At 38.8% G+C, this 21,579-nt stretch overlaps 3 protein-coding genes across 3 annotated transcripts in view; 1 reads left to right on the top strand and 2 right to left on the bottom strand.

Annotated features, from left to right (window-relative positions):
* Positions 1 to 16,395, top strand: part of FAM184B (family with sequence similarity 184 member B) — a 42,100-nt gene extending 25,705 nt beyond the window's left edge. Inside the window, exons 4-11 of the mRNA XM_035903450.1 lie at positions 2,453 to 2,665; positions 4,078 to 4,231; positions 5,368 to 5,480; positions 5,906 to 6,090; positions 10,580 to 10,697; positions 10,883 to 10,987; positions 11,705 to 11,907; positions 14,065 to 16,395. Coding sequence (XP_035759343.1) covers positions 2,453 to 2,665; positions 4,078 to 4,231; positions 5,368 to 5,480; positions 5,906 to 6,090; positions 10,580 to 10,697; positions 10,883 to 10,987; positions 11,705 to 11,907; positions 14,065 to 14,155 — 1,182 coding nt within the window. The 3' untranslated portion in view covers positions 14,156 to 16,395. The remainder of the gene's footprint in view (positions 1 to 2,452; positions 2,666 to 4,077; positions 4,232 to 5,367; positions 5,481 to 5,905; positions 6,091 to 10,579; positions 10,698 to 10,882; positions 10,988 to 11,704; positions 11,908 to 14,064) is intronic.
* Positions 16,357 to 18,344, bottom strand: MED28 (mediator complex subunit 28). The gene is made up of 4 exons (XM_035903462.1): positions 18,128 to 18,344; positions 17,950 to 18,039; positions 17,151 to 17,263; positions 16,357 to 16,692 (listed from the first exon to the last, which is right to left on the bottom strand). Exons 1-4 carry the CDS (start codon positions 18,342 to 18,344, stop codon positions 16,495 to 16,497), a joined length of 618 nt encoding a protein of 205 aa, XP_035759355.1. The 3' UTR covers positions 16,357 to 16,494.
* Positions 18,345 to 19,719: 1,375 nt separating this feature from the next.
* LAP3 (leucine aminopeptidase 3) overlaps positions 19,720 to 21,579 on the bottom strand; it is a gene marked incomplete at its 5' end in the record, with an annotated part of 17,074 nt that continues 15,214 nt past the window's right edge. Inside the window, 3 exons of the mRNA XM_035903461.1 lie at positions 19,720 to 20,186; positions 20,296 to 20,408; positions 21,073 to 21,152. Coding sequence (XP_035759354.1) covers positions 19,991 to 20,186; positions 20,296 to 20,408; positions 21,073 to 21,152 — 389 coding nt within the window. The remainder of the gene's footprint in view (positions 20,187 to 20,295; positions 20,409 to 21,072; positions 21,153 to 21,579) is intronic.

Raw genomic sequence — 21,579 nt, 5'->3', positions numbered from 1 at the left:
ATCTACCCCATCTAGTAAAGGAAATCCATGTTAATTATAATAGCAGTATGGCCCATTGTGAGCAACCTGTTGGAAGGGGTTCAGAGGGAAACTAGTACAAGATCAGTGATGATCAGTAATGACCACCTCCAATTAATTGGAGAAGAGGAACCTGACTTGTGGATTTGAAGTGAAGGACAAACTCTATGTAAATGGAAGGAACACTGTATATTGACTTGTGTGTAGGAACAGCAGTTCCGCAGGTGTAAAACCTATTCAAAAATGGAACAGTAGGTCTTTCTTGTAGCTGCTTAGAGGTATAGAAACCAGACTTAGTAAAGTAAGTTACGCAGTTCTCATGAGACACGTGTGTGTTCAAGTAACAGGTTTTGAGTTATCTCCGCAGCACATGAAGGCCATGAACATTCATGTTTCACATGAATCATGCTCATATAAAAATAATCTTCATCTGATACTCTGTAAATGCAAACGTTTTACTCAAAATTATAAACAAGTTTTTACAAAGCTTTCAGGCCCTTATTTGTTTTCTCTGTAGAAAAAACAATTAAACTAGGACAAATTGGTCAAGTAGAAATAATACTTTCTAGCCTGTGGGTGTCCCCAGAAAAAAAGGTTTGCATTTATTTTTATTCTTTAATATCAGGAATCATTCCTGGGATATAAAGACTTGTATAAATTCTAGAGAGAAGGGAGCAGATGCCAGGAAATGGTAAAAGCAGAAGTCAGGACTAGAAGTGAAGAACAGTCAAGGTACAATGTAGTTGAAGGTTGTGGTCAAAAAATGGGAGTACAGAATGTCCTTTTTCCGAAGGAGTTGAGACCCTGGCAACTGACACAAAAGCTCTGTGGTTTACAGCATTTTGAGCCTTCAGAGCACAGTTCTGTGCTGGGAACCTATGAGAACAGTAGAGGCTTAGAGAGATGGGATCCATCTGGGAATGGAGAAGGGCCTCAGGAGAGGGAAGAGAGACCACACATCCTTTGGAGGAGAAATGCCAGCATGTTCAACCAATGTAAGCAAGAACAGAGCCATGAGCTAGCAGGAGTATATTTAGCCATTATCAGAAAGGATTCCTATGATTTTGAGCGTTCTGGCATAGCCCATTGGTATCTCACTTTGGACAGTGCAATGCTGACTGTGGCCATGAAGTTAATGAGAAGTAAGGGCCTTGCACAGCATACCTCCTTTTCTCTTATGTAACAGAAAAGATACCAGAAAGTACTATGAGAAGGAAATGTGGAAGAATATAGACACCTTAGGCAACTTACTAAATCTTCATCTGGCTCTTGTGGTGCTGCATCAGAAAGGACCACAGGTGTGCAGTTGAAGTTACAAGCAACTATTTAGCTAGCTAAAGCTACAGTGCTTCCTCAACTAACAAACTGTCTGCAGTATGCATGGAGAAAATTAAGGCAACACTGAAGAAGAGAAAAAGAGCATATATTAGTGTAGAGGAACAAATAGGATGGAGTCGCAGGTTATAATCTGTATCACATCTAGTTTTCAGGTATGTGTAACATCGTTTGAATCCTTTAAAGTCATGTGAAATTCTAAGGAAGCCAACTGATTCCTTTCCTAGTTTGAATTCTGTTTCTCTATGGATGGAAAGTACAAGGATATAAAAATTGGAAAACAGACAATCCTCTTTCACATGCTCCCAAAAAGAAAAGGCAAGAGACATAGAGGTGTTGCAGGAGGCATGACAGAGCGAAAAAACAGACTTGGAAGTCAGCTACAGTAGCAAAAATGCTAACTGGCCTTACTTAATTATGCATGCTGCTTCTCTGCAGAAGGCAGTTTTTCAGAGTTTTACAGCTATGATGTTAGGAATGGAAAATTTAAGAAGGGCAAATACAAATTTTTGCTGAAAGTTTAGAAAACCTATCAAATAGGAAAGAGAACAGAATCCTTCTTCCTTCCCCACCAGAAAAAAAAACCCAAGTTATTCTTAAAAATGGGTATTTTTTTGTTACTTCTGTGTCAGCCATTATAGACATGTCTACTATATTTAGTCATTAAGCTAAGAGAGAGGAGAAAATAAAACAAATCTGAAGCATGATGTGCAGAATTCTTGTTTCTGTTGGTTCTAATCTACTGCTTTATATAAATGGACTCTGCAGTGCTACACCTTCAGGATGACAATAAGCACAGCCTTAGGCCTGCCTCCTGGTTTGTGCCATCGTAATTGTGCAAGTTGAGCTATGGATTGTACGTATGAGATGGAGACAATTTGAAAAGAAATAATTTAAGAAAAGGACTTGATGGGCAGCAGACAGTATATACAAAAGGGTTGTCATTCTTCACTGAAAAAAGGGCTCCTTGCATGAAACAAGCATCTTGCTATTTTTCATAGAGCAACACAAGTTCATAAAATGTACTCAAATGCACATAATTCCTCTCCATTGTGAATACAGCCATTAATCCTATCCTGCTGACTTACTTTTCTGGAAGGTGGCTCAGCTGAAGCAAATATTAGATCAGCAAGCAAATAATTTCAAGGAGTCACTGAAGAAACATAATCTACAGTCCAACAAAGAAAAAGAGAAGCTTTTGCAGGATCTTCAAAACACCATCAAAGAAAACCAGAATGTTAAACTGCAGCTGGAGGCATCACATCAAAAAGTCTTAAAAATATTGGAGAAAAGCAAAAATCAGGAACTCAAGGTCAGTTTATGACATACTAGCGTAAAAAAAAAAAAATCATATTTGTGGGATAAACCCTATTAGCTACAGCCAATTATCAAAACTCAGTTACTATCTTAATGATGGGGTGCCATTGTTGCGCATAATGAATTATTCTGTGATTTTGAAACTTCATCATCTTCAGGCTGGGGTTTTTGGGGGTTTTTTTGTGGGTTTGTTTTTTTTTTGTAATTTTAACATTTGAACTTAGACCACAGTGTGAATGAAACTGTTTCATAAAATAGTATAGCCTTAGCCTACCCTCTACAGTTAGCCTGCAGTGAATACAAACTCCTCTAGCTGTGCTCTTGCTTCAGAAACACAAGGGAATTCCTAAGTGTATTATTAATAGGACTCAGTTTTATTCTTTTTCATCCATTATTAATTTATACATGAATACTTTAAAAGAAGTATAATAGACATGTATAATTGCCTTAGATACCTGCAAGAAATCAATTCTGTAAGTGGATAACCAAAGCTTTTAAAGGTTCAAGTGGGCTTATTTCAGTGACAAAATGTTAATGCAATATATTGAGGCTCTAAAGAATGTTTCTGTTTGAGAAAAAAAATCAACTTAAAAATCTACATGTGATTGTGACGTGGAGTTCAGATGTCCCTGTTGATATCGCACACCTTAGGGAAAACCTGCTTATAAAACATATGTAGTAAAACTACACTAAGTAGAATTTAATATCTTGTTTATATATTCAGAATAAAATCCCAGCTTTAACAAAGCCAAGCTGAAGGCAGTAAGCTGGTAGAAAGGAAACTAAGGATAGGAGTTTGCTTTCAGAGCCACTACAGAGCAACTGCTCTGTCGTGTAAACGTGTAGCAGCAGCACTTCTAACGACAGGGAAAGTTTTAGCCAAGAACAATCCAAGGAAAGATAGAAGCCTTTGTCTGACATCCTGTGATAAGTAATGACATGCTTCAGAGCCACTACAGAGCAACTGCTCTGTCGTTTACAGTGTAGCAGCAGCACTTCTAACGACGGGGAAAGTTTTAGCCAAGAACAATCTAAGGAAAGATAGAAGCCTTTGTCTGACATGCTGTGATAAGTAATGACATACAAGTCAAATCTGGGGGATTTTGTATGTTGAATAATAAAACATCTTTCTGATGCCAAATAGTGCAAAGATGACAGTGTCATTATTTCATGATGTGCAACAAATCTAATAGATATCTTGATAATTTCCGTTGTCCCTATTAAGTTTTTTTTTTAACTTCAGCTCATTTTTTATTCTTGTAATGATGAAATATCAAGTAAAGTGGTGATGAAAATAAAAGTTCTACAATGAAGACCAGATTCATCCTGACAGTACAAGTAAAACAACAAGGTGCTGAATAGACTTCAACTACTTTGTTTTCGGGGTGTGTGTGCTTTTGCTTGCAGGAGGCAGAAGAACGTTTGAAAAAGGAATTTAATGAGACTTTCAAGATCCAACATCAGTCTCATAGGCTGGAAATACAAACCTTGGAAGAGAAAGCAAAGAAAGAATTACACGATGAACTCGAGCAGATACAGAAGCAGCAAACCCTGTTGCTAGGTATAATGCTCATGTCATGCACATCTCCTGCTCCTTGATTATATGCTGAGAAGCACTGACTTTCTCCTCATTCATTTTCTTTCCCATCTTCTGGGAACTCAGGCCTTTGTAAACCTCCTTTCCCATACCCTACAATTTCAGCAATACAGACTAAATATTCTTTGTTAACCTAGCTCTCAATTGTCAGCAGCAGAATGTTGCTGGGAAAGTAGCCTGGTATACAACATTCGGGTATGCATTGTCAGGTATATTAAATTGAAATACTGTAGTTAGTGTATACGACTTTCCTCGGGTTTTTTTCTATGATGTGAGGAATTATATGTGGTTCAAGGCTGTTCTATTGAGTTCAGTAGTGGAGATCAGTTGTTCCATACATACTGTTTAGTCAGTTTAGGAAGTTCCCTAAACTGTTTAGAACTAAACAGAACACTGCATTAGGAGGACCTGTAATATCTGAGGTTTGAAGTCACGTTATTAAAGCTCATCTATAAAAGTTTTTTTAATTAAAGAATAATTTGAAACTGCTTTAAGTGCAGACTGGATTCTCTTGGGGGTTTTTTTCAGTAATTTAAATTTGCTAGAAAGATTTGTTGTTCTCTATATGTTCAGTAGATAAATTCTGTTCTCGTTAAAGAAAAATTGTAGGGAGACGAGAGAGAAAAATATCTTTCTCCTTGTAATTGATCCATCCTGAAACTTGTACCCAATATACACAAAAATTGCCATATATGACAGGTCTACTTACATAAGTGTTGCACTTCTCTAACACAACCAGAGCTCTCTTCCACCTGCCTTACGGCCCTCTATAAAACACCAATGGACTTCGCAGGGGGGCTCCAGTAAACTTCAAGGTTAGAAGAAGCAATTACAGTGATTTAGTCTGCAAAACAACTGCCACATAATTACCTCTCTGATTCCAGTGTTGAGTCATTGCTATTGTAGCTCCCTATCTTCTTACCATTGCTCGACTGAGTTACTTCTCTAGGAATAGGAGGCCATTATACTTAATGGTGAAAGAGTTGAGGAACAAAGCAAAATATAATGTATTAGTGTTTTCATCTACATTGTCTGTATCTACCTTCCCCATGCAGCTGGCTGCTGACTGCCTTAATGATTGTCTGTCTGATTGTTACTAGGATCTCTAAGGATGGAACTCTCTGAACAACAGACATCATGCACTAATCTCAAGAAACAAATAGAAGACCTCCAAATGGAGCTGAGGAATGTGAGGACACTGAAGAAGCAACAGGCAAGAATCCAGTTCCTATTTTGTTGCCATGATGTGTTTTGCAAAAGCAATAGCGGCAAATTTCTCTCTCTAGAGACAAGAGAAGTGCACAGAATCTCTTACAGAAATGGAATGGTTTTCTTTCCCTTATATCACACTTTAAAATGTTAGCATTGTTTATCACCTTTTCCCTATGGGATGGCTTTTTTCCCATTTAAAGATCAGAATCTACAACACAAGTAAATGAACGAAAGTTACAATAAAATAAATTTTATGGGGACTATGAAACATGTTCAGGAAGTTTTGATCACAGATTTGCTCTTGCACATAGAATTGCACATATAATTGAACATCAGTTCACAAAAATTCAATGCACACAATTCCAGTAAGCTCTTAGTGTTAAATAATTAGAGGCTGTGAATAACTAAATTTGGCCTTTTTCTTAGGAAGGAAGTAGCCAGAGCCAGATCAAATGTCTTCATGATGAACTGGAAAAATGTCAGAGTGAGATTTCTGAACTCAAGAAAGAGAATTTACTTCTGAAGGACACAATGGAGCTACTCAGTGCTGAGTTGGAGTCGCAGAAGCAAGAAGCTACACAGCTTCAGGACAGGGAGAAACAGCACAGAAGGTTTGCATTAAATTCACACTTCACAGTGCTATCTAGAGAGTCAGTAATAATGTCAGCATCAGAGGTGTTCTAAATGTGATGGGTGTCAGAATCTCTCCCTTCTAAACCACTAATTTTAGAGGTTAGGAGTTTTGCAAAAGCAGTAGTTCATTTCACATTTTTCTCCAGCCATAATAAAAGCATTTGAACTAACTGTTCATTATATGTCACTGAGAAATATGTCCAGTGTAGCCCCACAGGAGTGACCTGAGAGAATCTGCATAACATCAGCCTTTGAAAGGCACTGGAAGACATAAACAAATACCAAACTCACCCAAGAGCTATTAAAAAATGTAGAACTAGTCTCTGAGAATAAATATCAGGGTTTTGTACGTACTTTCTGTAGCTGAAACCAATGGGTTGTTAACTCTAAAGGGGACACTTGAGAATGCCGTACATACCCTGTGAGACTCATGCTTTGGCTGTAACAGCCAGCTTTGCACTGGGGGAGTAAGGGCAGTGATAGCAGATGGTGACAGTGCCTCTGGGCCGATGGGAGCCTGGAGCTGCAATATGCTGTCTGGGCGCAGGAAGGGCAAGCTGACTTGTAGTCATGGCTGTCTTTGTAGAAGGTGGACCGCATCCTTTTAGTGCAGCCACAGGCTCGGAGCACGTGGCATGTTGCAGTAACAGAAGTCTTCCCGTTTGTGTATAGAAAAAGTGCCGTACTTACCTTTCACATGGGAGACAAGACTGGCGTTCACTGTCCAGTGCATTTGTATGGCTGTTGAATCCTTTGAAATTTCTGGATGATCGTACTTAACACATTCTCTTTGCGGAGAGATTGAGGGATCTGGTGCATGGGTACCTTTCAATTCATTTCTCCAGTGGTGTAGAATGTATGCCCCTAACTACTCAAGCTGTATATATAAAAGGATTTCTGAAGAGTATACCCTTAAAGGAATCTTTAAAATCATGTCCTATATAGTCTAGAGAAAAGCACTCAAGGGATACAGTGTCTCTTGGCAGACTGTCAGAGCGGCCAGAGTCTACCAGTCAGTAGATATTTAAAGAATGAGAAAGAAACTTTTTTTTTTATCCTTTGCACTCTTTGGAGAGTTACTTGAAAGTGACTTTCATTTCAAGCTTTTGAAGCAAGAGCAACAGAAAGAATCGCAAACCAGAGAGTTTCATCAGTGCCCTCCAGCTACTTTGAAGGAATTTAGAGCCTCTGTTCATGAAGAGAAGAATTATTCACATGTCAGTGATGAGGTCTAAAAGGCCTCAAATGCTGAAGCTGCTGGGCTGGAGGATAATCTTTACCGGGGATAGATGGTGTAGCTCTATTACAGTGAGAATTTGAGGAGGCATTAATGGAAATTACATAAGGAAAAATCCTTCAAATAAGAGGAGGTAGAACCAAAGACCTCAGATGGTCCTAGGCACCCGATACAGGCTGCTCTGAAATTAACCACAGAAGATCTGGAACATTAACTTGCAGCTCTTGTTTTGCTTTTGCAGGACCAATAATTTGGGTAGGGGAATAGTTAAATTGGTGAGTGCATATAAATGACAGCTTTTTAACTGTTACTTTAACAACAGTGACCTTGTCTTATGCTATATAGTTGTTTCTGATTTGAAAGATGATAGTGGCTTGTTATTTGCATGTGCCAAATTTTTATAACCAATTATTTAAAATTAGTATTCCTACTGTTGCCAAGTAAGTGAAACCAGTAATCTGCCTGAAGTAATCATTCCCATTTCCATTCCTCTGAATTGTGTGAATTCCACCTCCAGTTCAGAAACCTTTTGCAAGGACTAGGATGAGAACAGACAAAGGGTTTTTTTTTTATGGGAGGAGAGGACAAGCCCCAGAATGGCTATTCTGAAGGAAAGCTTTTATTCTACCCCTGAAGATTAATTTCAGGGATTCTGCTCCCATTTTTACCCTTGTTCTTCAGCTGCTTATTTTGTGCTGAGTGCCAAATCAATCACTCCCATGGCTGTGCTCTAATTTCAAGGGCAGAAACTATTGTGGGCTTTTTGGCCTTTCCTGAAGCATTTCAGAAACAAGTGAAAGGGACTTAGGAATACATTGCAAAGAAAAAAAAAAAGGTAAACAGAATATCTTTTGTGACAATTACAGTTGTTAATCTCCTGTGTTTGACATCTCTATTTTAATCAGTAAACAACGGAACATGGGCTCTGGACTGAGTTAATGATAAAGTCTCCAAGGTTTATCAACTTGTTAGCAAACAAAAGACAGCAAGTTAACAATGATTCTTCAATAGATGTCTATTGGGGTTGGTATCAGAAAGCAGTGTTACGGCTAGGCTTGAAAAAATATTGGGCATTTTTTATTTTTCAGTTGGCGGTGGTTATCATATAGCAGTATCTTTCAAAATATATTGTCTGTTAGAGACAATTGTAGTTAAAGGCATTGTTATAACGTTTCTTTCCTTCACTTTTTTTTAAAAAAATATTTTTAGGATGGTGGTAAGCAGTATTAAATGTATCTGGTGCCATAATGTGATGAAATATAGCATCAGAGCCTCATGTTAAAATCCCAGAGATTTCAAAATAATTTTGCTTAATACAAGTGAGTTCCTATGGTACTTTATTGTCATGTTTGACCATTAAGATTTTTGTACAAACTAACCATAGACAGAATATCAATAGCATTGTTATATAGAATAGACCCTCCATTTCCTGAAGCCTGAAGGTGTCCAAGTAATTTTCCTCTTCCTCAGTGTTAGTGTGATTCTGCTTCAGATTGCAACTGAAGTGTCAGAGTCAAATCAGTAAACAGAAGGCCAGAGCTCTGCCCAGTTAACTAACTACCTTTGTAGTCAATAAAAGACCGCAAAACTGCATGCTTTGATCAATGATAATAAACTAGTATTGAGATGTGAGAATTCAGACATATTTTAATACCAATGAAAGGCTACTGGTAGAAGACCTCAATATCAAGCATAAAAAAGAACTGGACATACTGAAACAAGATCACCGGAAGGAAATCGAAAACATATTATCTGATTTCAGCAGCACTCGGGCACATCTCCAAGCAAAGATTTTCTCCTTAGAAACCGAGTAAGTCATTTAAATAAACTCTGGCTCATACTGGCAATGAGTTCTGTTTGAAATTATTATTCTTAGTATGTATAATTTTTTATTACTCATAGGTAGAATATTATAAGCACTGAAATAGAAATTTATAGATTTTTCCTTTGCAAACACAAAAAGACCCAGATATATTGTAATAAACTGAATATTGTTTAATGTAAAGCACTAGACATACAGTTTTACAATGCTAAATCAAAACCTGCACTTAGCATCTTGCAGTTTTATGAAGAGTAAATGCATCTTTGTCACAGATGATACCAGAGGCCTTGCCTTGGTCCATGATCTTGTATTTAATTTTGTTCAGCAGAGCAGCATCTTTGAGGTTAAGCTCTTGCTCATTCTCACTCCCTTGCAAATTTCCCAGGACAGCCCCACTAACTCATGCAAATCAATGCACTTTGCAGCCCCCTGTGGAGTTGAGTAGTTCTGTGGTGCTTCAGACTGTACAGGAGAGGCCCCTCAGAAATAATCACTGTGATTATATATACCTCTTGTCCCTTTCTTTTGTCCCAGCTGTGGGGTGTAGGTCCAGAAGAGAAACCTACTTGCATGTACATAGGTCTCAAACCACTCAGATGTTATTTACCTTTTTATCTAAACTATGAGATACACTAAATTAAGAGTATAAGATTGAGGAGGGTCCCCCCCTCTCAAAAATGTTTACCCTCACCAAAAAAACCCCACAAAATGGTGGTTTGTATTCTGTAATACATTTCTCAGTATGGCAGGTGAACTTCATAGCACTGTTTCTCAAGCAGCAAAATCCATTAACTTGGCTGATGAAATAATGGCTTGTTTTCTCATGGGTCAATCAGATGTATGTGTCCACAGGATCTCTAAGAAGGTGTAAGTTCTCATTTGAATCTTTTCCCTTGATTAAGGCATTTAAAGAGCTGAACTCACACTATAGGTTTTGTCTTAGAGGGTTCACTGAAGCAGCATGTATATCCAAGCCTCTCTCACGTAAGTTATAGGAACTGAGTATTTCTGAGGCCTCTATCAAATCTGGTTGGAATTAGCCTGTGGATTCCAAAGTTATTGGGTCAGAAAAGAGAACAAACAGATGAATACAGACATGCATAGATACTACGACACGCATTTTTTTCTTTAGGAAACTAGACTAGCACTGTGATGTGCAAGCTTGTTAGTATTTTACACCACGAGCTAGATTTTACACTGGACAGGTGTTGTGGGTTAACTCTGGTGGCAATTTATTTCAGAACTCCACAACATTCTATACTTAAGTGTAATCCATGTACGTTTTTTAAAAATGCTGTTTTATCAGAAAGGCCTGACTATGTCCCTGTATTTTAGGCTTGGAATTTAGGTCAGAGTCTTGAACCTGGTCTGAGGAAGTTTTTTCCAGTCTACATTTTCTTTGGTACAGACTTAAAGAATTAGAAGAAGAGTCAAGAAAATGGGAGTCCAGATCAGAAGATACACACCTTATAAGCTCTCTGCAAGACAAATTAAGTGAGAGGGAAGAGATTATCAAGCAGCTGGTGGTAAGATTTCCTTTTATATGTACATACATATTTTGGAATCTGTTGGAAGGCTCTGTTCAGTGTTTCACACGTGGCTTCAGACCAATAACTTTCTTCCTGTGCTGGAATACTTTGACAAATACATGTTTCCATACCAACTTCCAACAAATAGATGTTTCCATACATGTAACTTTCTCTCCCCTCAGGAAGGAAGAAAATTTCAGCATTCACTTTTAGGCAACACTGAATCTTACAGGAATCGATCATTTTCTTTCAACCCTAATACAGGATGCTTGACTCCTTCCATGAAGGTAAGATGGGCAATGCAATTAAAATTGCAAATCATGTTGTTTTATTGCTGTTTGAATCATTCATACAGGTGATCTGGACAATAAAAGTCCTATTAATTTTTTATGGTAATGTTATTCAGTAGAATTCTTTCCAGTAAGCCAAGCTACAGTCAGGTGCTGAGTATAATATAAATTCAGTAGAAGTATATATGCATATAGATACAGGTGTTTAAGCAAAACACTAGAACTCTAAAGACATTAGTCTTTCACTGGGGTAAAGACAGCCATTGCTTGCAGGTTTGGGAGCTGCTTGCAGATTTGGGAGTTGCTATTTGGGATATTGTATGCATCAAGGAAAATTATGAATTGTGTTTGGGCTGCCTAGGATTTGCCCTTTGTCATTCCAGCCCCTCTGTACGATATTGTCTATAGTCATGCAAAGAAGGGAGGTCAGCTTGGTGGAAAGCACCTGACTGAGCTCTGCAAAGCTATCGGCTCTGATGTATCTAAAATCTCAAGGTCAAATACACAAGTTGTTTTATTTGGACTACCTAATCCATGGATCCTCACAGCATACCCTGAGAATTTATTTTAAATGCCTATAGAAAAAGATGGGAATCTTCATTTTTGGGTGCTCCTGACAAGGTATTTAGGAATGAGGTATTGTTGAGGTTTTATAGTATAAAATGTAAAAAAAAATGCATGTGTAATGAAGTTTTCTGTTACAATAAAAAACAGCAGAAGAAAACAGTTGAGGTGCCCAGTCGTGTCGTCAGCGTTCCGAATTTAGCTTCCTACGCAAAGAGCTTTTTGAGCTGTGACTTGAGGTCAAAAAGAAGTGCTCCTCAAATAACAAAATCTACAAGCTTAGACCGGAGCCCTGGCTGCCTCAGGGTCGGCTCTCCATCAGCACAGTCCTCAGACAGCAGTGCTGCCACAAGGTATTTGTCCATTTTGCAGTGACTTGTAAGATGGTAAATGAATTGGTATTCAGAATGTTGTAGGCATACAAACACATTAGACATTTGGAAATAAACAATGACATAAGGTTCCTGTTGTGCAGTGAACTCCATGTGTTCAATTCTCTGCAGATAGACCCAGAACCTTACTGCAGAAGTAGGCTATAATCACTGCCCAGCAGAGCTTATGATTGCAATCCCTCTCGGTACAAAAAATAGAGGAGTTGCAAGTATTTAACTAAGAATATAGTTAATAGTGAACATGGCTGTTTAAAACTTCGGGCAAGTATCAGGGGTTCTGTTAAGGATGTGTTCTCCTTCTGTTTCCTCACTTTGCACTCAGTAGGTGAAGATGGCATATTTGTATTTTAGGGGATATTTGAATTAATCTAGACTAATCATTTGTCAAAGGCTTTAGAGAATTAAAAAGTGATTTGCAGATACTTAACTAAAAACTTCTTAGTTTGATGGTTTTTCTCTGAAAAGCTTGAATTTTTCTTCAAATTTATGAATTATTATTTAAGCAATGTTTAGCATTTCATGAATCATGACTGAACTATCTCTTCAATAACAGTTAAAAATCTATGTAGTTAACATTACACGGTTATAATGATAAATATTAAAAAAACCCACCCTACCACTATACTTGAGGACAAAAGCCAGCCTTCTCACCTATCTCCTAGTGGGGATTATTTATCCTGTAACTTGTGTGTTACTGAGTTGTTTCCTTGAAGGCAGATGGTGCTGACTGCTGCCAAAGACAGTAAACCCGGGACACGGGTTTGGATCCAGTTTGGCAATTCCTACATCTAAAAGATAAAAGCATTCTGCGTCATGCCAGATGACTGCCAAGGGAAATCACATTTGTATTTTAAAGCTAAACATAGAGGGAGACGGAGGGTAGCTTGGCTGCTACTTACTTACTCTTTTAAATCAATCAATCATAAGTGGTCATATTTGCTACTATAAGCTAACTGAAATTCTGAAATTAATATAAATGTTAAAAAAAATCCTGAATGCTGAAAAATCAGGGACTATGTAATAGAATCATAGAATCATTTAGGTTGGAAAATACCTTTAAGATCAAGCCAAACCATTAACCTAGCACTGCCAAGTCCACCACTAAACCACGTCTCTCAGCACCACCTCTACCTGTCTTTTAAATACCTCTAGGGATGGGCACTCAACCACTTCCCTGGGTAGCCCGTTCCAATGCTTGACAACCCTTTTGGTGAAGAAATTTTTCCTAATAACCAATGTAAACCTCCCCTGGTGCAACTTGAGGCCGTTTCCTCTTGTCCTATCACTTGTTATTTGGGACAAGAGATGTGACACCCACTTCATTACAAGCTCCTGTCAGGCAGTTGTAAAGGGCCATAAGGTCTCCCCTCAGCCTCCTCGTCTCCAGGCTAAACAGCCCCAGTTCCCTCAGCCAGGGAGGGAACTAATCAGCCTTGTGCTCCAGCCCCCTCACCAGCTTCATTGCCCTTCTCTGGACATGCTCCAGCACCTCAATGTCCTTCTTGTAGTGAGGGGCCCCAAACTGAACACAGCATTCAAGGTGCAGCCTCACCAGTGCGGAGTACAGGGGCACGATCACTTCCCTACTCCTGCTGGCCACACTATTCCTGATGCAAGCCAAGGTGCTGTTGGCCTTCTTAGCCGCCTGAGCGCACTGCTCATATTCAGACAGCTGTCTACCAATAGGATTGATTATAAAAGCCAGTTAATAGTCAGATAAATCTTTCAGTTCCAAATAAAACTTTTACCCATATTTTTAATGCATAAATTGTATTTCGTATCTTTAAGAGTGAATTGCTGCTGCCATTTTCTGATTTTCAAGACTTCGTATTCTTGAAGCATCCATTTTTTTATTGAGATGTCAAGTCAAGAATTACGTTTAAACATTTCTCCATAGCTGTTTAGCTCTCCTTCATACTTTGTGTTACTACCCATGCTGTTAGCCCAGCTACCAGGCTAGTGCAGGGCCCAGTAGAAATTGTAGCTGGCACCTTTTGGCCTCATCCAGTTCATGTAAGCACAGATCCACTCACAGGATCATGAGTTTTTCCAGGAAAAAAGTATTAAATATTGGTAAGATTGTAAGTAAGTGATGCTAATGCTTATTTGTTTGCACAGGACACATGGCAATGAACCACCACAAACCAAAGATGACAAAAAACAAGACCCTCAGCAACAAGAATGGTTTACTAAATATTTTTCATTTTAAAGCAAACTATTTCCATACTTCTCAGAGTTACTAGAATAGCTCTTCCTGTTTTCTTTTAGGGAATGATTATCCAATGTATGATTTAGAAAGAAAAAAAAATTGTTAATTTCCAAGTAAATAATTAGGAAAAACTGCAGTCTCTTACATCTAAATGCTATGGAGTTATAGGCATGGATTTCAGAAAAAGGCATTTTTTTTAACAACCTGTGTAAAAAATGAAGACAAAGCAAAATTCTGGATAATGTTACGTAAAGAGACTTTTTAATCAAGAGACTGTACCACTCCACAATTACATTAAATATGCAGTTTGGTCTCTGGTATGTCCTGTCTATCTGGCTCCAGCTGAAAAAAAATCTTACTTCTGTAGGTGATTTCTGTCGGTTCATACATTTGCTTCATCAGCTGTTTAAAATAATTTCTGCCTATAATAATGTAATTTTTAAAGTTTTTAATAGGTTTTTTGTTAAACTTCTATTAAGCTGTGCAGCATGCAGTATACCTCTAAGAACAGCATGCTTATAGCAGGCTGGTTTAGAAATACTTTCTGGTTTGCTCAATAAACTGTTTTGTATAGTCAGCGTTGTAATATAATAATCCTGTTGCACTTCAATACATGTAACCATCACCGTGATGAATTAGGGTAACATGTAAGTATGAACATTAAAACTTGCTTGTAAATCATCCATTTCTATGTTTTTGCAAAATACTGCTATGTTATGCTGAAGCATGAGTCAGACCAATACACTCAAGAGTTCCAGATTTATGGGAATGCGTACTTGTACATTTGATCTCGATATTGTTCTTAGGCCCACCTAAATGCAAAGCAGGCGAAGGACTGCATTTGTCAGATCATGCCAGCTAACTCATTACCGGGAAGGAAGACACCCATGAAGAAATTAACCCTCAGGTAATTCATCAACAAATGTGAAAGGCAGAGCATTGTGCAACCAGCAGCCTGGTGCTTAGGACAGAATATTTCATCTTCAACTGCTGTATGATCTGAATCCCTATTTAATTACAACCAGCTGAGCCCAGCTACGTAACAAATTTTACATGTGCGAAGAGGCATACCTCCAGCCAAACCTCTTCTTATATCGAACAGCCAGCAAGAACTGTACCAACAGATGCAAAACAGCCACTGCACCTCACCCATTGTAAAAAGGTGGCAGACGGGGCAGAATGCTTCTACAGGACAATACTGTCATCCCAGCTGTCCAGCACTTTTTCCAAGATGAACTGCTTGGTTTGGAGGGAGACTTTGGCATCAGATTTAGCAAGAAGACACTTTTTATACACATAATCAAGAAGGGGATAAAATGGTGCACAGTAACACTGAGGAGTGCCGTGGTTATCTGTGAGAGGATCAGGAATGTACAGGGCTAAGTTTTTCATGAGAGTTTTCATCCACTCTGCTCCAAAAACTTTTAAAGCATGCTACAAACTTCAATACACAATTACTAATTCTAATTTCCAGGGTTACGATATTCTAATTAGTTACCTCTGTCCCCAGAAAGGTGTCCCTAGAAAGTGGCTTCTTGCCTTGTAATACAGAGACAGGATTCCTTTGCTATTTCTACCTCTAAAATCTTTTTTTTTTGGCTACATTTAGTTTTTTAAATAGTGCACCCCAGTAGAAGCTAATTCTGCAGACTGGACAGTGATGATAACCCAACATCCACTATGAGTGGTCTTTATTTTGGTGATGGGTACTTTGAACCAGCTCTACACTAGCCTGACCGATAGACCACCAGTAACACTGGGCCTGCATTACATACCCCCCCAGGGTGCATTTTGCAGTTTCATTTCATCCTGTAAGAATCCAATTTGTGTATCCCGAGACCTCTCCATGAGGTGAGCAAAAGTCCAGTGGAGATGGACAATTCACTTCAAAAAAAAAAAAGTACTCTTGATCTGACCTAGATACAGACAATTCTAAGGGTGCTTCTACAGTGGTTCCGAAGGACAATTACTGGATCACAAAACATTTAAATCTTCCAGTAAAACCAAACAGTAACCTTTGAAAGTATTTTCATTGTACCAGAAAAGATATAGTTAGGGGAAAGCTAGGGCCCCCCTTTCTAGAAGGAACAGGATGTGTTCTGGAAAACACACTTCTACCAGAGAGCACCCCGAATAGCAACTCTGCATATTTTCCATTGAAATATAAAACCAGTCCACATTTTTGGGAAAAAAAAAATATATATATATAATTTATTTTGCTTCGTTGTCGTAACTATTTATATTTGTAGTACAAATTACATTATACAAAACCCATACAAAGTAAAACTAACACCACGGCTTTGCATTGTTGAAAATATTCAGATATGTAAAATCAAAGATCACGTTTGCTTCATTGGAGCAGGAATATTAGCAGATGCTTGTTCTAGGTAAGCTAACGGACCTTGAGGCATTTCTGCAGGCTTTTTGTGCTGTACACTGATATCTTCCAGGACCTGTTGCCAGTGCCGCAGTTTACCCAAATGTTTCTGAATTAACGCTTCTTTTCTCTGCAATTCATTTCTTAATTCTGAAACATCCTATGGATGAAAAAACATGCATTAGTAAATAGACAGTATTAATAAGAATAACCACTCCACATAAAAAGCACGCGATTTTTTTAACTTGAGTTTTCAAGCTGATCTTACAGGGATTCTAATAACGGAAAAGCGTCTAATGAAACAGGGAAAGCGCTGTGAATGCTCTAGTTCCATTCCCCTAGGTCACGTATTTCAGAGATGATTACTTCCAGAAAAATGCGACTAACTAGTTTGTTTCTTCCACTGAAACCATCACCTGTGTTCCAACAGCCCACAGAGCAGCAGGCATCCGCCTTCTTCAGGTTCATGGCGAGAGTTATGTTAACGGTCAAGCTCTACCAACTCAGCATACAGCATCATGCCGAGAAACCCAGAATTAACGTGAGCGAGGTGATTAACTGTACTGGTACGCAGCCGATCTGATCTAGCACAACGCAGGTACATCAATTTAAACATACCTCTTTAATTACTTGCTCTGGTTTCTGGACTGATAGCTGCAGTCTTTTTTGTAGAAAAAAGCATTCCGTTTGTCTTGCAACATCCAGAAACTTCTGGATGCACTGGTCAACACCTAAACATAAAATAACAAAGTAGAAAGAACAGAGTCCAAACCAGAAGTTATCAGACTGATACTGGCAGTTGTCTGCATGCTATTAAAAACACTTTTTGCAGTGCTTTCTAGAAAGAAAATCTTCAGGTTTACTAAAATGACATATTTATAAAACCAGGACATGCATCAAGTCTCTGTATAAAACATCGCTCTGCAAACTTTCAGAACTCCTTTTAAAGGTACAAGACAACAACTTTTTTCCCCCCCCCAAGTTTTATCACATTTTTGACAATGACAAAGAGCAATGAAATAGTTTGTGGAACTCGGTTGAATACAGAAAACATTTCACTGCATGCCCAAACAACGAGCGCAATGTAAGGTTCTAACATATAGGCATATTTAGGAGAATATTCTGCCTTCGTATATTATGCACTGCTGTTCTGATAATAAAAGCTGGCCCATTCCAGCATATAAATATGACCCAATATCCAGAAAGGAGTTTTAAAAAGCATTTATACTGTTTTCAAAACAGCGCTTGAGTCAGGCTTTGAAAATTTTTCAGGGAAAAGTACACTTCTAAGCAATAGTCAAAGGCCATTTAACTTCCCCTTTATACCAGGTCAGTATTAATTACGCCTCCCCCAGAGCTGCCGGTCACACAAGCCTTAAAGCATGGCTACTGAGCTACCTAGGCTTTCCTTTCCCACCTTTTATTACTCCTTCATGTAGCTCCGTAATGCACCACGTTGGCTCCCTAGTTTTTGACCCACGTATTTTTCTGCACGGCAACACGATCGCTCACAGCCCCAGGAGCCAGCTGGCACTCGGGATTTTCCACAAGATCATTCCCGGGCGGTTTCCTTCCCCGCTGCGTGAGCCTCCCACGTCTGAGAACAGCGTCCTGCCTGGCCAGGGGTGAGCAACCCCGAGTTACACCAGGGGCACCGAGCAAAGACCCCGGCAGAGTTTTTAAACCTCTTTCGGCCTCCAATGACACGGCACGTACACCCGCGGCAAAGCCCAAATACACCTGCAAAGCCTCGCGAGTTTCAGGGGAAGCCGGGCACACGCTGGCAGACCCAGTCATGGAATTTTTCTTCATGGCATGCAACCTCTTTGTAGCAAAAGAGGTAAAACGATCCTGGTTGTGGTTAGCAGTGCAGCTCTCTTGTCAAAGGAATTCCTTTTATTTCCCTCCCTCCTCCCACAAATAAAAGCAATCACCCACTGAAATGGGGAGTCCTATGTCAAAATTCTGCAGTTGTTTTAGTTAGAAGGAAACACTCGCAGAGAGTATCTTGTTCTGATGAAAATTCTTTCTGAAAGTTGCTGCTGCTTCATCCCTGAGCTCCCCCAAACCGAAGGGATCAAACTGATTCTTTCTGTTTCCCTGCAGAGAGTCTTTGGTGTCTTTTACCTCTCTCTCGGCAGAAGTGTCTCTGGTACACGTTGGAGATTTTTTTTTCTCCTCAGCCTGAATATGAGAAATCTCATCTCGACTGGTTACTTTCCACTCCACAAGTTTAAAAACTGAACATAAACTTTTTGGGGAAGATTGAGTTTACCCTAAGGTCAATTAAATTTGACCTTGAGAGCAAAAATTAAAATGGATGCTGTATTTCATTTTCTTAGTAAGACTATATATAGTAAAATAAATTACGTGATCATCTCGTGTACACTTTAAAGAAATTCCTTTCAGTGTTTTCTCAACTTCTTGTGTCCCATGCTATATTTCAAAATGTGTGTAGTGTTGGTTGAAAGATATGTTTATTCCCAAAAAGCGGTATGCAGTGGATGCAGCTGCTGTTGAGAACATATAAAGGTAACTGATAAACATACCAGCCTTTAAAAAAAAAAAAAACAAAAAAAACCCCACCAAACCAAAAAAAAAACTCCACCCAAAACCAAACCCCCACCCTCTGGGCCTGGATCCCCTCCATTCTCAGGAAGAACCTTGCCCCACGTTCTAAGTGCGAGGTCTGTTTGACGCCTGAACTGATACTCTGGGAACGCTGTCCCTGCTCGGGGCCCGACAGCCTCAGGCCCGCAGAGGGGGAAGCAGCAGGATGACAGAAATCATGCCAAAGGCCTGCAGGTTCCCCCCCCAAAACCCCACCACACCCTTACTTGCATTCATTAGTTTTTGTAAGACAGTTACAGGATACACTCTTGTTGGCATTTGTTTAAGACTCACTACATAACTTAGTGGAGAAGCCATGCTAATCACGCTAATTGCAACAGCCTAAAAAGTCCGATGGTGCATCACTTCTACCTCCATACTCAGCACTGGCGGTTTTAGTTTAGTTTTTCTAAGGAAAAAATCTCAGAATGGCATTTTTATAAGCAACTTTGCAGAGTTACTACCTACCATTCACCCAAAACTGAGGCACAGCTATGATCTCCAGCTATTGTTAATTCTCAGATCAAAACACGCACATCCAAATAAGAGATTTATTGTTTACAATAATTATGCTTACTTTACATATAAAATAGGAGTTCAGATCTTTTCCATCGTCATGTTTTGGTACTAAATATCTCAAATAGTTCATACAGTATTTTTTATTTTAAACTGTGTAAGATGGGATGACAAATCTCAAAGGTGAGATCTTAAAGAAGTAATGATTTATAAAAACACATTTGTAGTTCATTGCCATTGTGAAAATATGCTTTGGGCATTCATTTAAGAAAAAAAATTTTTATTAAAAAGTATTATAAGGCAGAGCAGATGATTTTAGAATAAGTATTTTATTAGATATTGTGGCTGTCTTGACTTAATCGAGCCGCAAACTCTACTAGCGTTCTTGTAGGCCGCCCTGCCATGCCTTTTCGAAGATAGGGCACCTCATCTTTATTTGACATCACACCAGCTATATCTAAATGAGCCCAGTGAGCAGCAGTCACAAATTCCTTCAGGAATGCAGCAGCTGTGCATGCTCCTCCAGCCCTGTGGGAAGCAGAGAAATTGCATTGTTTCTAAAGCAAAACCAACAGCACAAACATTAAATGAATACACTGGAAGAAAGGGGCACATGAAGGATATTGGTACATCTTACCTGCTGTACTTTCCAATGTTGCTCAGATCTGCAAGAGGACAGTCTGTTACTTGTTTTGTGTAATGTTCAAAAAGAGGCATTCTCCAAACTCTGTCTCCCGTCAAAATGCTGGCCTGAAAAAGAAACAGTGATAGCTTTGGCAAATTTATTTTTTTTTAAACCACATTCATAGGCCCTGGTATCATGCACGCTTATTTTTGTTCAGCTTTGATCAGTCTAAAAATCTTCAGCCCAATATAATATTAGGTATTTGGAAATATACTGTAAAACAAAACAGTGAATCCTACTTTTTAGGTACTTTTTAGGTGTTAGTCAAAAGGCAAAATCTAAAGACTGCTTTTTTTTTTCCTGACAATACAAATCCTTCTCTTCAGAGATTTCCTTTAGCCATCACACTTCAGCCACTGATGAGGCCTCTCCGAATTTGTCTCGGTGGTATTAAGCAAGATCAATTATCTTTTCAACATCAACTAATTACTGTCAGTAGTCCAGAGCTTATGCATATGCAGTAAATCATCAGAAGATGCAGATCCTTGAGATGATGTGCATGCTGTTTGCTGTATATTAAACTTCACTAGAGCTAGTAATTAATTGTCAAAATTAATTATTTTCAATTAAATACAGTACTAACACCATTCCTACGAGATTTCAAATTGTAATAATGTACCTTTTAGATTTGCATAAAGTAAGATTTTCAGTAATGCACTAACTTTTCAATAACAACAGCTGTTACTGAATTATTATTATTATGGTTTAATAATAACGCAGATGGCCTACCTCATAAAGGTGAGTCCAAAGCCAAGATGAGTTTGTGAACACTCCAGTCGCAGCAGACCCCAATGCAACATCCATGGCACCTACAGAAACGCACCTTCAAGGTTATACCACACAGGCAAAGGTGGACCTGAGCTATTCCTCTGCACCCTGACTCCTCACAGAACTTTACATTTTCAATTCCCATTATTTTTAATTCCTAAAGTCTGCAAAAACTAGAGAGTTTAGTATACTCGCATTTTTATGTTTATATAAATGTTTTATAGTAGGACAAGAATTCATAAAAATTATATTCCGTATCTCATGAAACTAGATTTTCTGTTTTCAGCTTGTTTCTTAGCAACATTTCTAATCTAATGTATTCAGCAATTATAGAATCACAGAACGTTTTGGGTTGGAAGGGACCCCTAGAGGTCATCTAGTCCAACCCCCCTGCAGTGAGCAGGGACACTGCTAACTAGATCAGGTTGCTCAGAGCCCCATCCAACCTGGCCTTGAATGCTTCCAGGG

Source organism: Egretta garzetta, unplaced genomic scaffold, assembly GCF_000687185.1.
Source record: "Egretta garzetta isolate BGI_Z169 unplaced genomic scaffold, ASM68718v1 scaffold151, whole genome shotgun sequence".
NCBI classification, from domain to species: Eukaryota; Metazoa; Chordata; class Aves; order Pelecaniformes; family Ardeidae; genus Egretta; species Egretta garzetta.
The sequence above is the reverse complement of the archived record's forward strand: the minus strand, read 5'-3'. Positions and strand labels throughout refer to the sequence as shown.

Bases quoted from the DNA above. Each gene is read 5' to 3' on its own strand.
- MED28 (XM_035903462.1), bottom strand. From the start codon at position 18,344: ATGAAGAAAAATTCCATGACTGGGTCTGCCAGCGTGTGCCCGGCTTCC. The intron at 18,040-18,127 runs GTGGGAGGCTCA...TGGGGCTGTGAG, and splicing joins GCAGGACGCTGTTCTCAGAC to CGATCGTGTTGCCGTGCAGA. The intron at 17,264-17,949 runs GTGGGAAAGGAA...TTTTATGTTTAG, and splicing joins ACATGAAGGAGTAATAAAAG to GTGTTGACCAGTGCATCCAG.